Raw genomic sequence first — 18,137 nt, forward strand, 5'->3', positions numbered from 1 at the left:
TACTGAGATTACATAATAGATATGTGATAATATACATACACATATATATGTCTATATATGCATTTATATATGTACATATGTATATAGACTTGTATGTATGAAGATACATAGTATATAGAGAGAAGTAGAGAACAGGGACATGAATAGATGTTCATAGATGATAGATATGCAATGATAGGCAATAGATGGATAGATATGGATTCACAGAGCAATGAACATCTGAATCATTCAAAATGCATGCACATGATTGCATTACAAAAGTGTGCAGTGATGTCACTTCTGATGTTCTGTGGTAAAATCAGATACATTGGAAGTAACTTTAAAGTAGGTTCTTTTAGAATTAGCTAGAATAAAAAGAGCAAAAACCGGGCGTCGGTTGCTCATGCCTACTCAGGAGGCTAAGATCTGAGGATCATGGTTCAAAGCCAGCCTGGCCAGGAGAGCCCATGAGACTTTTTTTTTTAATTGTGAAAATACCATACAGAGGGTTTACAATTACATGGGCAAGGTAATGAGTACATTTCTTACCAAGAATTGTTGCCTCCTCTTTTGTTTCCCCTTCCTATCCCTTCCCATCTCACCCCTTCCCCCATCCTTCCCCCTTCCCCTCCCCCACACCAAAGTTGTAAAGTTCGGTTTTTTTTCTTTTCTTTTTTTACATTTCTTATCAAGCATTGTAGCCTCCTCCTTTGTTTCCACTTCTCATCCCTTCCCATCCTCCCCCCCCTCACCCAATCCTCCTCCTCCCTTCCCCCCTCACCCAATCCTCCTTCCCCCTCCCCCCCATCAAAGTTGTAAAGTTTTAGACATAACGACTTGTACATATCATTGTTGCAATTACACAAACTTATAATGGAATTTTTTATATTGAAAGGATAGCTACTCTGTTTAACCATAAGAAAAGGGTCATGGGTGCTCCAGTCAACTAACCATGTGTAGCAATTGAGAATATTTACTAGGTAAATAAAGTAATAAGAACAATGCTTTTGTTAGAACTTTCATTGGTGAAAAAGGTGGAGCAGAGCATTTTATTCCATGTAAAATACATGTATGCCTGGAAAAAAATGGGTAGAGGCAGTGATTATGTTTGGATGACAAAACTAACATTTTTTTTCCTTTATACAAGCTTCAAAATTTTTAATGATCATGTACAGTTTTATAGAACAGAAAGAAACTCTTACTTTCTTACTAAAAGTATCTTTTTTTTTTTCTTACAGCTTTAAACATCAGTAGTAGTAAAATTTGTAAGCACTGATCTAAGACTTAGAAAGGAATATTGTCCAAGATGGATTCTCTGCAAGAAGAATGTTTGGGGAGGTAAGGAATAGGTTGATAAAAATCAACTGAATTTTCATAGTACAAGGACACATTTGATTTTTCCACATAACCTGGAATGCTGTTATGATTGTAATACCCCTCTGCTTCAAAACAGTTTAGCATCATTGATAGTGGAGAGTGTGAAGTAGATGAAAAGTCCTCTAGGGACTATATACTGGCTAAAGAGCTAAGAATTCAACAGTATACTACATATGGTATTTCATCAAAATAGTATTTTAAAAAGACCTTACATAGAATTACTATGTAAAAGGTGATACTTTGAATGTTTTAATGCTAATTTATATAAGCCTCAATGCTGTAAAGTAGATGTTCTTTATCACAATTTTACAGAGCTTAACTTAAGCATATACATAATTAGGATTTTTTTGGAGCTAGGCCAATTTAATTTTTGTTTTTCTTCCACACATATAAAACAGCACATCAACTTTTATTTTTTTATTATTTTTTATTTTTATTTATTTTTTAGTCTGTCCTGGGGCTTGAACTCTGGGCCTGGGCGCTGTCCCTCAGCTCTTCAGCTCAAGGCCAGTGCTTTACCACTTGAGCCATAGCACCACTTCAGGTTTTCTAGTGGTTTATTTGAGGTAAGAGTCTCACTGACTTTCCTGCCCAGTCTGGCTTTGAACCTCAATGCTCAGATCTCCACCTCCTGAGTAGCTAGGATTACAAGCATGAGCCACTGGCACCCAGCTTAGTTTTTTATTGGCATATATTAAGGATTTAGCCTAACTTCTCATTAACTGGAATCCCTATAGATATGTGAAAACTACTATCATTATTATTATTAGAAATGCATTACTATCATTCTGAGACTTTCAGACAAAAATCCTAATTATATTTTTCATTGCTTGTTACCTTTATGAGAAGATTTTTTTTTAATACACCTCTGTCTTTCATTTAAAGTAGGGATACTGCTGAGGAGGAGCAGATTAAGGAAGAAATGGAAAATAAAGTAGAAAAATCAGCCAGTGAAATGGTGAGATTAATCTTAATTATTATTAACTTTTAACTTTCAGTAAATTTACAATAACATAGTAAAAGTATAATTATATAGGAGGATGTAATGTTAAATCTAATTAACTTATTAAAAACTCTAAAAAGTTATATTCTACTTTATTACATAAATTGATCATAATCAAATCCTCCATAGACCAAGATTTTCATTCAAAACACCAGTTTTTACTCGAAATTAGAATTATTAAAATTTTAATTGATTCACCCACAAACATGTCTCAAACTATTGCTAATAAACAATCCATCAGGGCTTTACAATATAGTTGTCATTAACTATTATACATATGACTGTACTCACTATATAAATAACAATTCTTGAAGTTCCTAGATTACTGATCATTTATTTCTTTCTGAATCATGATATCATTTTATTTTTGTTTACAAATTAAATTCTTAAATTTATTCTTGTTCAAATTGCTATGGGTTTTGTAGCTGAAATATCAATCATGCCCAGTTAGTCCCTTTCAATTAGACCTAGAAGTTCTAATAGCGAAGATAATAAAATGGATAAAAATATTAACTTCAGAAACTACCCAGTGAAACTTTTTAATAAATAATATTCTATATGTGTGTGTGTTTTGCATATATGTATGTTTGTGATATGCCAAAAGACAAAAGAGGAAGTTTGGTTGGGTTGCTGAGTTGTAGTGTTCACTAGTATAGATTCCTTCCAGGAAAGGAAAGGAAGGGAAAGGGGAAAGGGGAAAGGAGAAAGGGGAAAAGAGAAAAGAACAGAGGAGAGTAGAGGAAAGGGAAAGTAAAGGAAGAGGAGGAAAAGGGAGGGGAGGTGAAAGGGAGGGAGGGAGGAAAGATAGAAGACAACTGAGATTTTTTGTTTTGTTTTTGGTCAGTCATGGGCCTGAACTCTGGGCCTGGGCACTTCCCTCAGCTCTTCATCTCAAGGCTAGCGCTCTACTATTTGAGCCACAGGGCCACTTCCAGCTTTTTCTGCTTTTGTGGTGCTGAGGAATCAAACCCAGGGCCTCATGCATGCAAGACAAGTACTCTACCACTGAGCCACCTTCCCAGCCCACAAATGAGATTCTTGATTTATGTTTGTATGTAATCTCTATAATAGCAGTTACTTGATACTTAATTATTTGTATTTTATAAGTCTATATAATAGGAACTTCTTTATAAAACACCTTTGCTGGTTTTCTTCATAGAATATATTGTGAATATAATTGTGTAAAATTTTAATTTTTCTGTTTGTCTTATAGGACAAACAGAAACAGGACATATCTACTGATCTTATCCCTATTAATCTGCTATTTGAAATGAAGAAGTTATTAAGTTCGGTTAGTACTCTACCAAAGGGTGTGGTTCCCCACATTAAGAAGTTTCTACAAGAAGATTTTTCATTCCAGTCTATGCAGGTAACATTATAATTTGTTTATGGGACAGAAGTGTAGTCCTCTACATACAATATTTTAAAACCATATAGTGTAGCTAAGGTCCTAAAATATCTATCTTACTTTTTGTCAAGGGCTTCAATGTCAACTTTGAGTAGATTTTTTTTAATGAACTAAATAGAATAAATTATACTAAGTTCTTAAGAATAATAATAGGAATGCACTTCATAGCTTTGGACTATAAAGTCTAAGATTTGTTTCAGTTCCACAAACACCTGTAAATGTTCTAATATGGGAAAAGGAATGCTTTTGTTTTTCTCATTCATAAAATGTTGACAACATTTTTCAAAAAAGTAAGATTAAAAATAATATCCAAAACTTTTGGATTTATTTATTATGAGTAAATTAAATATTCTAGAGTATATATTGTAAGTTTCATGTAACAAATAGTTTTTCAGATGATAATTTGTGCTGACTTCCAATATAGTAAGAGAACTATTTCTTAAAATTGAAAGAAGTATTCCACTCTTTTTTATGACACTTAATAGGTGGTCAGGACAAGACAATATATTTGTTTGAAAAGACTTTGTTTGCCTTTTTTGTGGAAAAAATACATCATTAATATTTTTCATAAACCAAATAAGAATTCAAACAAAATGAAAAATTCAAACTCTATAGTAAACTACCGTATGGTCCTACTACCTTTGGTCCTTTTTGAGGTTGAATATAGCCTAAAGTTTTTCTACAAGGGTTAAAAGGCCATTGCTAAAAAGATTGGACTTGTTATATATAATTATAACTTAACTGAGATAATTTGCAATAGTAGAGATGAATTCTAGCTTGAATTGAATAATGCCTCCATTTTCTTTCATGTATTTCCTTTATATATTAGAATTCACCTAGATACAGCCAAAAACAGAAACTGGTAGCCTGGAACTCAGGGCCTGGGCATTGTCCCTGATCTCTTTAGCTCAAGTCTAGCACTCTAGCACTTTGAGCTATGGGTCTACTTGTGGTTTTCTGGTGGTTAATTGGATATAAGATTCTCATGGACTTTTCTGCTTAGGCTGGCTTTGAACTGTGATCCTCAGATCTCAGCCTCCTGAGTAGCTAGGATTACAGATGTGAGTCACCAGCGCCTAGCAGTGATAAGAATTTTTTAAACCATGTATTTCCAAATTTTCTACAAAGGGCATGCATTTTGTTTAATATAAATATGTGTATGCAACTGTTCTTAGAGAAAATTTTAACTAAATTATTTTCAACAGAGAGAAGTTACAGACAACAACCAGAATGGAGAAGAAATTGTTCCTGCTTTAACTTTACGTTTTTTGATAATACAACTAGAAATAGCACTTAGGAACATCCAAGCCACCAATTATACTGTAAGTGTTTTTGCTTTGAAAGTTTGAAGTAATAGACTTAGGCAATACTTTTCAATGAGAAAACACCATTGATCATCTATTTAAATTTTCTGCTTTTCCTCTAGAGAAGGTTAAAAATAAATTTATAGTCTTTTTCTGCTTTCTAGTATGGCTGAGTCTCTGTAATAAATTTATTCTAGTTTCCTTCCCTTCCAAAATTATTCATCTTAAGTCCAGAGAAACTTGAATTAGGAAAATTGGGCTTTCTGAATTAAAAATGGGGAGTATTCAATTTCAAACTACATGTCAGACATAGAGAAATGCTGCATATTAGTTATATGTGAAATCAAAAATATTGGACTCATATTAAGTACAGAACAGAATATTGGTAATTCAAGGCTAACTGGGCTGTTGGCCAAAGGATACATTTCATGTAAAGAGAAAGGATAACTTCAGTACATGAAGAGTTCAAGTCCAATGACCAACAACAACAACAACAACAAAAAGCATAAAAAGTAGCTAAAGACACCAAATTCCACATTATAATGGTGTATGAGGAATATAAAAAAATAATCCTATTCTCAGGTCTAGAATTTTAAAGAGCATTATACCGTACTCTTAAGGAGGAGGGTTCTATGTAGATATAAAAGCACAATGAAAGGAAGTTTGTAATTATCCCAGAACTTCTGAGGTGCCTGCATGCCTAGTTTTTCCCTCATGAGATGTTATAATATAGATTTCATTATAAAATCTACATTAACAGTTGCTGAAAGCTTAACTTTTTCTAGTTAGGTGTCATTTTACAGATGAATCTGTAGACAAAAATGGAAGATATCTCTCTGTCTGTAGCATTTGTAAGCATCGTTGGGATTGTCATAAGCAAAATAGCCTACTTCTATATCCAAATGTATCTCTTTGTCCCAGAGACTATCAATAGGGGAGAGACCACCTTTTAGGAGGCAGTTGTGGGTTGGAGGGTAGGTGAGATGTATGCACCAACATCTCTATATCCATTTCTAATGCTTGAAATCATCTTTGCTAACTAGGTTACGATGGTGAGGAAAGGCTTGTATCATTAAATTTCCAGAGGATTATTTTTGTTGTTGTTGTTGTTTGCTCTTTTTTTATATTCTAACAATACCACAACTCTGCATTTTCTCTTGTTTTCAAGAATGTTTCTCTTAAATTTTTCCAAGCCACGGACTTGGAATGAAGCTGGGGTTTTTTGTTTGTTTTTTAAGAAAAATTACAAAATAATATCTCACTTAGTGTTTGTTTAGCATGAAAACACTTTTCTCCATAATTGAAAAAAATTCATTTTGATATAGATTCACAAAATTACCACTGTAAAATACAAAAGTACATAGAGAGATCTAGGTGCCCTTTTCTCAGTTCCCTCAATAATTACATCTGTACTACAGTACATTATCAAAATCAGATATTGAAAGTGGCACAACTCTCATGTTAAAAGATTTAATAGAAGGACTACAATCAGCAGAGTATATTCATGGCCAAAATTTATTTACTTTGGAATGACATAGTAAAGATACAAAGCAGATCATAAGGGAAAAGACATGTGGAATCTGAAAGGATTTATTTATAGGTTTTTTTCATGTTTTCTCTTCTGCTAAGGATTCACATAGGGTAAACTGCCTCTCCTCCCATCCTCTGCAACCAAAATGTAGCACACGTGTATAGTTTCAGTTCTGGGTAAGCCATTAGAGACTCAGTGTTCTACATTTTTCTTGGTGTTTGTTTATTAGCTAGAATAACCTTCTGCCTGCTATATACTAAAATTACAGACTATGAGAAGAATCTCTCAGGTATTCAGCATAAATTGTATTGTTTGAGCAGATAATCTAAGCACAGTGAGCCAGTTAAACATAGACACAGTTAGAGAAGATTGGAATTTCTACCAAAATCTGGACACCTTCCAAATTTTAACTCTGTGGGCAGGGAGGGATAGCAGTCTCAGGTGAACTTCATTAATTTTTTTATGAACAGGTATGTATAGTTTTTTGCCATTTTATCATAATGTAACCACTAATAAAATAAAATAAATGTCTCTCTCACTCTTCCCTTGTCATATTCACCACTTCTCTCTTCCTCTCCCCTTCTCTTATCCTTAAGCAATTATCATCTCCATAGCTTTATCTGGATTTTACTTAAATGAATGAAATACATACACTTCAATTTTTCATTGATATACTTTATCCTTATACTGTAATAATAAAGCCCTCCTGTGGATAGTAAAGTACTTTTATTTGTGATCATATTTTTAAAGTGCTTTGTATATACTTGGATACTCATATTATCTAAAGTGTTCTCAGTGCCTAAAATATTACAAAATAAGGAGGAGAAGTTTTTGAAAAGATTGACAAATTTTGATTGTATGTGTTTTTATTTTCTTAAGTCAAATTACTCTTCTGGATCAATTTGCCAAATGTATCTAAAATGCTTCTCTAGTTATTGAATAATAGGTGGCAAAGAATTTTTACTATTTTCAGTTATTAAGTGGAACAGGGTATTTAACTATTACTGAAAAGTAGCTTGGTCTAAATTATTATGGGGCTGGGAAGGTGGCTCAGTGATAGAGCGCTTGCCTTGCATGCATGAGGCCCTGGGTTCGATTCCTCAGCACCCCACAAGCAAAAAGAAAACAAAAGCTGGAAGTGGCACTGTGGCTCAAGTGGTAGAGTGCTAGCCTTGAGCTGAAGAGCTGAGGGACAGCACCCAGACCCAGAGTTCAGGCCCCACAACTGGACCCAAAAAATAAAAAATAAAATAAATAAATTATTAATATCTTTTTCATTATAGGCACATCAAATTAATATTGGTTATTATTTGACATTATTGTTTTTGTATGGGGTAGCACTCACCGAAAGAGGAAAGAAAGAGGTATGTTGTTGCTTTTTTAAACCTTTAAAAATTGAAAGCATCCAATTAATTTTCTGTCCTATATTTATAATACTGAGTAAGCTAAAGATTATATTATAAAACTGAAGACAAAGAAGAAACTATTAATATTAGCTTATAACTTAGATGATTTAACTTCATATTCTTAAAATGTCCTTAATTTAACTTTGAAATGTTTATTATTTGTGTTAAACAAAAAGTTGCTTTTACTTATGTAATACACTTCAATATGTTTTTTAGTGTAGCTTACTTTCTCTGGTCTTAATCTTACAGTTTGGTAAAATATGAGTTTTACTTCAGAAATTTTTTTTAATGCTGGTTTTAGGGTTTGAATTCATGACCTGGGCATTCTCCCTGAGCTCTTTTGTTCAAATCAAAGTGCTCTATTACTTGAGCTATAACTCCACTTCTGGTTTTGTGGTGGATAATTTGTAGATAGGCTGGCTTCAAACCATGATCCTCAGATCTCAGCCTCCTGAATAGTAAGGAGGTGTGAATCATCTGCATCCTGTCTTACCTCAATTGTTTGAAAACTAAGGTGAAGTACAAAAAATTAAAATACTGAAGTTAACTGTTTGAATTTAACATTGTCTTGTTCTTTTTATACTTTCTTCTTCCCAATCTATACTCTACTTGGTTTCATAAACTAAGTTTACAAATATGATTTGTTAAGTGAAGTAACATATTATTTTTCATTTTAAACAATTTCATGTAATACTAGTTTGTTTTTAGTGAGATGTGATAGACAATATTTTAAAACAAGGCCATGCAGCATTTTTTTCAACTTTTTTTTAGAGAGATTAATGTCATATGCCTATTTTATTACTTATTACTAAACAGCTGTTAGAACTGATCCAGATTTTTACTTCTAAATCTATATTGTTTGTGATCAAGATGCTACTTCCACAAAAGGAATTATATGCATGGTCAAGACATCTTACTATTATTTCTTGGAAAAATAGCAAAAATTTTGCTGTGATTATAAAGAAAAATAAGACCAGGTGTGGTGGCTCACATCATTTAATTCCAGCTATTCAAAAGCTGGATATTATGAGGATTGTGGTTTGAAGCCAGCCCAGAGAAAAAGTTAGGGTGATGTCACCTTAACAAATAAACCTGGTATATTGATATAATTCCAGGTGTGTAGTAGGCATGATGAGAGGATTCTAGTCTGAGGCTTGTTAGAATAAATCAGAGCCCTTATTTGGAAAAATAACCTAAAACAAAAAGTACTGGGGTCATGGTTCAAGTAATAGAGCACTTGCCTAAAAACCACAAGCTCTTATCCCCCAAATTCAAACACCAGTACCACCAATAAAAAAGACAGAAAGAAAGAAAATTAAAAATAATAAAAAATTGTGCCTCTATAGTCATCAGAAAACTTTTATTTCAGCATTCTATTGCCAGATTTATATATATAAATTGTTGTTTTTATACTTTCATTTTGAGACATTTGTAGAACTTATGGTTGAAGATCCTGAGTTTTTTGGAAACAAATATTTTAAAATCAAGTACATTATCTTTGTGATCACACACAAGGATGCTGAGATTTAGAGATATAACCAGTGGACTAGATCATCATTAAAACTGCCTTAGTTTCCTCAGCTTGGGAAAGAATTGTTTATTGTAAACAGAATGTTTTTCGTACCAACCAAACCTAATTGTGTGTTATTGCAGGATTTTACAGAAGCTGAGAATAAATTTCTGGTAATGAAGATGGTGATCCAAGAAAATGAAATTTGTGAAAATTTTATGTCTTTAGTTTATTTTGGGCGCGGATTGCTTCGGTGTTCTCAGAAGAGGTAAGGATTTTATTTATGGACAGATCTTCATTCCCAACTGGTAATAGGTAAAGTAAGAATCAAGCTTAAATACTGCTCAAGGGATCATGAAATTGTACTCTTGGACTGTGCCTGTCTTCATCTTCTCTAGATGATAATTCACTAAAATACATTATTTTTTAAAGTGTTTTAACATTTATAAATATATAAAATTTACATAAAACAAATATACATAACATTTTTATGTATAAAAATGACACTAACACGCATCTAATATTGACAATGTAGCTTTTGGAGTCTGACAGACCTGAATTCAGACACATTTTCTATCATTCATTCTAAGGAAATATCATTAAGCTCTATTTTATCAGTAAAATGTAACTAATAATGGCACTCATCTCATAAGGATGTCATAAGTAAATAACAACAATTATGATAGAAAAAATGAAATATTTAATAAATAAATGATGCTGTGCACTAGTGGCTCACACCTATAATCTTAACTCAGCTAGATCTTATGGTCATGGTTCCAAGCCAGCCCAGGAAGAAAATGAACTTCCAATGAACTCTTACCTCCAGTTAACCACTCAAAAACCAGAAGCAGCATTGTGGTTCAAATCTTAGAGCACTAGCCTTGAGGACAAAGAGGCTCAGGGACAATGCCCAGGCCCTGAATTCAAGTCTTACAACCAACCAAACATACGTACATACATACATACATGCATGCATGCATGCATGCATGCATAAAATAAATGGAGTTAGGCATGCCTATAATCTCAGCTAATCAGGAAGCAGAGGGATCTTGAGTTTAAGCCCCCAGTATCTTACACACACACACACACACACACACACACACACACACACACACACACACACACACACACACACACACACACACACACACACACACACACACACACACACACACAGCAGAGGGATCCTGAGTTTAAGCCCCAGTATCTTACACACACACACACACACACACACACACACACACACACACAGCAGAGGGATCCTGAGTTTAAGCCCCAGTATCTTACACACACACACACACACACACACACACACACACACACACACACACACACACACACAGCAGAGGGATCCTGAGCTTAAGCCCCAGTATCTTACACACACACACACACACACACACACACACACACTCTCTCTCTCTTCCCAGGCTCTTGGGAAATAGTTACAAGGATCGGGGCTTGAAGTTAGCCAAACTTTAGTTCAAAAGAAAGTGGAGACCAATGGTCCATCTGTAATCTCAGCTAAATCATCCACCACACCACCAGGGCTTCAGTGGTAGCAAGATCAGTTTGAGAACAGCCAGGTAGAAAACACAAGAACTTCTCTGCAAAATAAACTAAAAGTAAACTAAAAGCAAAAGGTTATGGGGCATGGTTCAAATGGTAGAATACTTGCCTAGCAAAAGTGAGACCCTGTCATTCCAACCCCAGTTCCACCAAAAAAATTTTTTTTGAAACCTAAACAAATTAATGATGATTGTAGTTATTAACATTACTGCCACTGGTTTCTATGTTCTTTTTTTTAAAATAGGAAATGACCTTATAAAAAGTTGAAAGGGAGCTTGATATGGTAGCTTGATACAGCAATGTGGTAGGGACAGAAGGATTACAAATTTGTGGCCATCCTCAATGACATAGTGAATTTGAGGATAGTGTAGATTATAAACTGTCTCAAAGTGAGCAAATAAAGAAAATATTTGAAAAGTCTAGTACTAGATATTACCTATTTTAAGACCAAAAAATTGTACAGGAACCTATATAATGTGTTTACTTCCTATAAAGACACCTTAGCATTTTTAGCATCATTCATTCATTTCTTTACTATTTATCATATTTCAGAGATTATGCTGGATGTTGGGAATATAATGGTTTGTAAAATTGACTGTTTTTATCCTAATGTTACAGACAGTGTGGTAAAAGATGTAGCTCTTAACCAAATAGTTAAAATACTCAGTTATGAAATGTGATAAGTAATAAAAGATCACAAATAAAATATGGATAATCTAAATTTTCACTGAAGCAATCTAGAAATCCTCATTTCAGATGTCTGAGCCTATTCATTCCTTATTAAAGCCAAGATTTTAGAATAATAATCCTGTTGAGTTGTACATGTGATCTCTTTTCTGACTAAATCCTGGGCCTCAGTTTTAGTATGTCTAGAGAAGTTGAAAATTCTTTAAATATTACAGGAGAGGCCTTCTAGCTTTTACAGAGTATCCTAGGTTGATAGTTGTAGCTCATTAAGGCTCTACATTTGCTCATATTTGTTTGTTCCACCTTAAGAATAAACCTGGTCCTTCACTTTCACCACAGATGGATATAGGAGATGAACGTTTCTGTCATTAAAGCCTCTGGCTTTCACAGTGTATACTAAATTAATAGTTGCTGACTTGTATCTGACATTCTTTTTTTTTTTTTTTCAAGATTTATACCACAGTTAACAAGCCAACCAAGGTTACAACCTGCCTAATTATCATTAACCCTCATACTGTTCACACTTGAGCTACTTCATAATCTATTACTACCCCTTCCACCATCCCAGTCTGAAAGTCATGATGCTCATATTTCATATTTTGTTGGGAAGTTAACACCATCCACCACACCACTAAAAATTAGGTTATTCCCTTATTGATAAATAAATTATGTAGTACCAGAGTGTCAACTCAGATAACCTTATATTAATATATCTTGCAGATATAATGGAGGGTTGCTAGAATTTCACAAAAGCTTACAAGAAATAGGAGATCCAAATGATCAGTGGTTTGACATAGATCCTACAGAAGATGAAGATTTACCTACATCTTTCAAAGTAAGAATTTTTAAGAATAATATTTCATCTGTAACTGAGACCCATCTTTGGTAAAGTATTGTTTAAACCACCTCTATTGTATTCCACAGCAAGCACATTCCTTTACTGACAATTAGTTTTTTATATAAAAAACAGCCCAGATTTTATTACCTACTGTACAATATGAATAAAATTCAACAAAAAAGAAGTGAGGGACCAGTGTCATCGGTTTCAAATAACAAGTCTATAGCCTTTCTAGCCCAGTAGTTCTCATATTAGTGTCAAATGTACTAAAGTAAAAAAAAAGTTAGTTTTGTATTTTGTAATTATATTTACTAATATTTTGTTATTAATTACAGTGAACTAAACACTGTGCTCAGATTTCAACGCTTGATGCCAGCCTCCCACCAAAAGATAGACAAAACTAAAAGGAGAAATTTAAATATTTCCAAATATAAGAACCATTGTGTTAATACCCTTCTCAGTTATCAATAGACTATCCTAATATCTTTTGGCATCATCAAAATAGTCATGACTCTTAACTTGAGTTACTAAAGTAATAATTTTGCATATTTTTAAAAGTTTTGGATTTCTACACCTATCTAAAGCAGTCCCTACTTTTCAATTTTGTGTTCTTTTTCTTCCTCCTTTTAAAATATTTTTATCATCCAAACTTTTTATTGAATTTTTATTCAGTGTGAAGTGTAATGTATATATGTTGTTTTTCATAAAGCATTAAAAGACATCATTAAATGTTCTTGCTCCATAATTTCTAATTTAAACTCCTGACTATCATTTAAAAAGTCTTAGGCATTGTCTTGTCATTCTAGTATGGACCATGACAGTTTAGCTCTTACACTAAATCATCTCTCACATGCACACACACACACACACACACACACACACACACACACACACACACACACACACAACTTCCCCCATCTTACCTGTAATTTTAAATTTTTATTAAATTGTTCTGGTGCTGAGAATTTCCTGTACCTTTCTACTGTTTAAATCCTGTCTCAATCTCAAGTTTTCCTCTTTCTAGATTTGCTCGTTTTTTTGGCAGTACAACTTCTCTAGCTGTTTCTCTTGAGTGCTTACTTGGGAAGTAAATTTTTTTAGTTCTTTCAAGTCTCAAAGTTATGTGTTTTATTTATATCTTGTCTTGGTGTAGAATACTGAAATTAAGTTTCCTTTCTCTCAAAAAATGTTTCTGGGGGACTGGGATGTGGCTTAGTGGTAGAGTGCTTTCCTTGCATGCATGTAGCACTGTGTTCGATTCCTCAGTACTTAACACATAAACAGAAAAAGCCAGAAGTGATGCTGTGGCTCAAGTGGTAGAGTTCAAGCCGCAGGATTGGGAAGAAAAATGTTTCTGGGGATGACTGAAGGGGAGTTAATGTAGTGTATATCCTACAGAATTAAGAAAATTGAACTGAAGGATAAGGTTAGGAGGGATGGGGGGGAATGATGAAAGGAGACGACTTTGATGAAAATACATTGTAACCCTTAGCTATTTCTTGAATGATTTAAAAATGTTTATAGATTATTTTCAACTTTTAATCTTTTAAGAAATTTCAGACCATTCTGAGCTCAGTCTTTTATATGTGATTTGTTTTTATCTTTTGCTTTCCATTTTCTTTTTTCTTTTTTTTTTTTGCCAGTCCTAAGGCTTGAACTCAGGGCCTGGGCACTGTCCCTGAGTTTCTTTGTGCTCAAAGCTGACATTCTACAACTTGAGCCACAGCATCACATCTATTTTTTTTCTGAGTAATTTAGTGAAAATAAGAGTTTCATGGACTTTCCTGCCCAGGCTGGCTTCAAACTGCAGTCCTCACATCCTGAGCTCCTGAGCAGCTGGAATTACAGACACGAGCCACCGGTGCTTGGTTCCATGTTCTTCCTGGGAATTTCTAAGGATATTTTTTCTGTCCCTAGTATCCTGAACTTATGATTCTGGTTCTTGGACAATCTTTTGTTAGATACATGTATTTAACTTTTTAATTTTTTTCTTTACGGAGTGCTTATTATTTAGATGCTTTGAATACTGGACTGATTCTCAATATATTATTGCTTTTGTATTTTTAGTTATTTGTATTTTTGTATACCTTCTGATAGATTTTCTCAGTTTTGTCTTTCTGCATTTCTCTAATATTCATAAAATAACCAAGGGTGTTATTTTTCATTTTAGAATATTTTTCATACTAGAATATTAGTGGTACCATTTGAAATTATGTGATCCTCTTATAAAGGTGAAATATTAAAACCATTGTCTAATTGCCAAAGTTAGACATGTTTTTCATTTACGTTTAATGAGCATGTTAAAATAAAAAATTGTATTCTAATTTGTATCTTTTTTCTTTTCATGTATTTTTATTGTTACTATACAGAGGAGTTACAGTTACCTAAGTCAAATAAAGAGTGCATTTCTTTTTGAACATTGTCACCCCTTCCTTGTCTTAGTTTTTCCCTCTCATTTCCATCCACAAATTGTATTGTTCATTTTTAACATAGTGTCTAGCAAGTACTACTGAAATTGTTTGCTCCACCACTGGAAACATACTTACATATTTTCATACTGTACTTTTGTCTGTTGTGGCAGACATATTTTGCCACTGTAGTGTGTGTGTTACTTGTTATTACTGTGTCCAGCAGCCAATTGTGATATAGACCTCTCCTTTCTCCATGTTTGTATCATTCAGTAAGGAACCTATTGTTTCTAGTTTAGAGTCTTCCTTTATATTTTAACTTTGCATGAGGGAAATATGTTCCTTCTAAAATATGTGATATATCGGGGCTGGGAAGGTGGCTCAATGGTAGAGCGCTTGCCTTGCATGCATGAGGCCCTGGGTTCAATTCCTCAGCACCACATAAGCAAGAAGAAAAAAGCCAGAAGTGGCACTGTGGCTCAGTTGGTAGAGCGCTAGCCTTGAGCTGAAGAGCTGAGGGACAGAGCCCAGGCCCAGAGTTCAGGCCCCACGATTGGACCCAAAAAAAAAATAAATAAATAAAAATATGTGATTTAGAAATATGTATGTATATATAACAATAGATATATATAAGTCCTTCAGAAAGTGAAATGATATCAACGCATTTTTACGTATGTAAACATTGGAAGCATTATTAATTAATGATTTATTAATTCATGAGAATTCTTTTATTTTTCAAATCTAGGATCTTCTCAATGATTTTATCAAGACTACTGAAAATAATATAATGAAACAGACAATATGTAGTTATTTAGATTGTGAGAGATCTTGTGAAGCTGACATTTTAAAGAACACCAATTATAAGGTAATATGATTATCTTAGTATTTTTAAATGTAATTAAAAGAATTAAACTTAGATAAAATTATTAGATTATTATAGATCAAAGTATTATTTTGGGGATAGGGTTGTGGCTTAGTAGTAGAGCACCAAGAAATTACATGTTTAGTATTTAATGTCCTAGATTCCATCTTCTAAGCCTACCAAAACAATTAAAGTGAGTCTTCAATTTCAGTGGCAATGCAATTGAAAAGTTGTTTGTCTGAAAACTTAGTTTCAGATTAATTATGTATATCCTATGAAACAATAAAATTTTCTTTAATAATGTTTTTATAACATTTACATGGTTCTGAAGTTATGACTCCTGTCCCTTCTATTATGTAATGAAAATAGTCTAATTGTTTTCCTTATACTTAGAAATGTGTAGTTTAATTTCATAAGAACAAAGGTCATCACTTCAGGATTTACGTTACTAAATAAATTATTACTTCCTCTTGAATAGAGGGAAATTAAACTATGAGAATGCTGATTATTTTGATCTCTGCAGATCAAACTAGATCTCTCTGGCTCAATCAGAATATGACTGTGTGAAATCACAAGATTAAGAAGATGTGACTATCAAGCCTGGTTTGCTTCCACCTATAATCCTAACAGTTACTCAGCAAGCTGAAATCACAATGGTTAGTGTAGGCAAAAAGTTCTTGATCCCCCATCTTAGTCAACAAAAACTGGGCATACTGGTATGTGCCTCTCATCCCAGCTAAGTAGGAAATGTAAATAGGAGATCATTGTCCAGGGGAAGGTCAAGAGCTATTCACTATGATAATACAGGGATTGGTAACTGTGCCTAATAAGGTTCAGTGCTCAGGCTCAGGTATGGTCAGTATTGATTTTGGTGACATGGTAATGTAGGTCTAAGTTATTTAGAAATGCTGCAGAGTTCCAATCAATTGCACATTCTACAACAATAGGAAGTTTGTGTGTAGAGTTTTTTTTGTACTTGTTTAAAGGAAACCAGCCTATGATTTGCAGAAAACGCCAATAGTAGAACAAAGAAATCAACTTCCTGGTATAGCACAGAAGCTTAAGAAGCATCTGTAATCTATGGAGCAAACCTGAGATCTTTGTGATAGGTAACAGAAGAAATTCAAGCAATATGAGTAGGGAACTAGAGATGGAAGAAAAGCAAAATGAGGTAGATGGAGAGATAATAAATGGCATGTTTTATAAAAATCACTGGATTTCTGCTGATATTTTTCCAACACGCAGAAAATAATTCATTGACTATTAAAGTCATTGGCTTTTTTTTGACTGCCCTTATGTTCTGTCTTTCATGATTAAAAATGACACCAAAATGTCTTTGATGGTTTATAATCTCAAGTGGTAAATTGTGCATGCTTTGGAAAGCCCATCAGCTATAGAATAATTACAAAACTGATTTGAGCTAGTATTTTTTATGACTATATGTTTGTTACGTTTTCTATATCAATAGCTTGTTTTTTTTTTTTTCCCCAAGGGATTTTTTCAGTTAATGTGCAGTAAAAGTTGCTGTGTTTATTTCCATAAAATTTGTTGGAAAAAGTTCAAGAGTTTAAAATATCCAGGTGAAAATGATCAGGTATTCCCTCTATTTCCTTTTCTTAAAACTGCTACAGCATGCTTTCCTCTTTCCCCCGTTTCTTCCAGTTTATTTCCTCCTATTCACATATTCTTTCCTCCCCTTTTCTTTCTCAACTCTACCTGCTTATCTTCCCACCACTCATCATTTATTATCATTATTTATTAAATATCTTTTTAGGGAATACTATGATAGTTTGTATAGTATAGTGATTTTTATCGGTTTATTCATATGCCTTTAACATACTCAGGAATAGAATAATGCTTCATATTCACATAAAGGATATAGAACCAAATAATAGAATTGCATGATAAACACATGAAAAGGATAATTATACAAATTTAGGAGTAATTTCTATTTTAGGGGAGGAGAATAAGAACAAATCTTTTTTTTAAGTTTTTATTCTTTATTTTTGGCTTTAATTATTCATATTTAGTATATTAGTCATGATAAAATGAGGGTTTTTTCCCAACTAAAGTTGAAATGGAAAGCCAAATTATTCTTTAGTGAGCTAAGTTGGTCCATAATATTCAGTTCTATAGCACTTACATTGTAAAAACAACAATGTGACCCTATAAAGAATTGTGATTTAGTATAAAGTGCATTGGATATGGATTTGGGAGTTCAATTCAAATTGAGGCCCCTACTAATTTTATTATATTAG

At 33.4% G+C, this 18,137-nt stretch overlaps 1 protein-coding gene across 6 annotated transcripts in view; it reads left to right on the forward strand.

The window, feature by feature from the left end:
• Dzip3 (DAZ interacting zinc finger protein 3) overlaps positions 1-18,137 on the forward strand; it is a 74,056-nt gene that overhangs the window by 13,881 nt on the left and 42,038 nt on the right. For 5 of the 6 annotated variants that reach the window (XM_042676798.1, XM_042676795.1, XM_042676793.1 and 2 more), the window contains exons 2-10: positions 1,218-1,317; positions 2,242-2,314; positions 3,573-3,728; positions 4,973-5,089; positions 7,886-7,966; positions 9,662-9,786; positions 12,492-12,606; positions 15,763-15,882; positions 17,372-17,473. In XM_042676798.1, coding sequence (XP_042532732.1) covers positions 1,286-1,317; positions 2,242-2,314; positions 3,573-3,728; positions 4,973-5,089; positions 7,886-7,966; positions 9,662-9,786; positions 12,492-12,606; positions 15,763-15,882; positions 17,372-17,473 — 921 coding nt within the window. In that variant the 5' untranslated portion in view covers positions 1,218-1,285. The remainder of the gene's footprint in view (positions 1-1,217; positions 1,318-2,241; positions 2,315-3,572; positions 3,729-4,972; positions 5,090-7,885; positions 7,967-9,661; positions 9,787-12,491; positions 12,607-15,762; positions 15,883-17,371; positions 17,474-18,137) is intronic. The other variant, XM_042676794.1, reaches the window with a different exon arrangement.

This window comes from Dipodomys spectabilis, unplaced genomic scaffold, assembly GCF_019054845.1.
Source record: "Dipodomys spectabilis isolate Male_0828 unplaced genomic scaffold, ASM1905484v1 ptg000032l, whole genome shotgun sequence".
Taxonomy (NCBI): Eukaryota; Metazoa; Chordata; class Mammalia; order Rodentia; family Heteromyidae; genus Dipodomys; species Dipodomys spectabilis.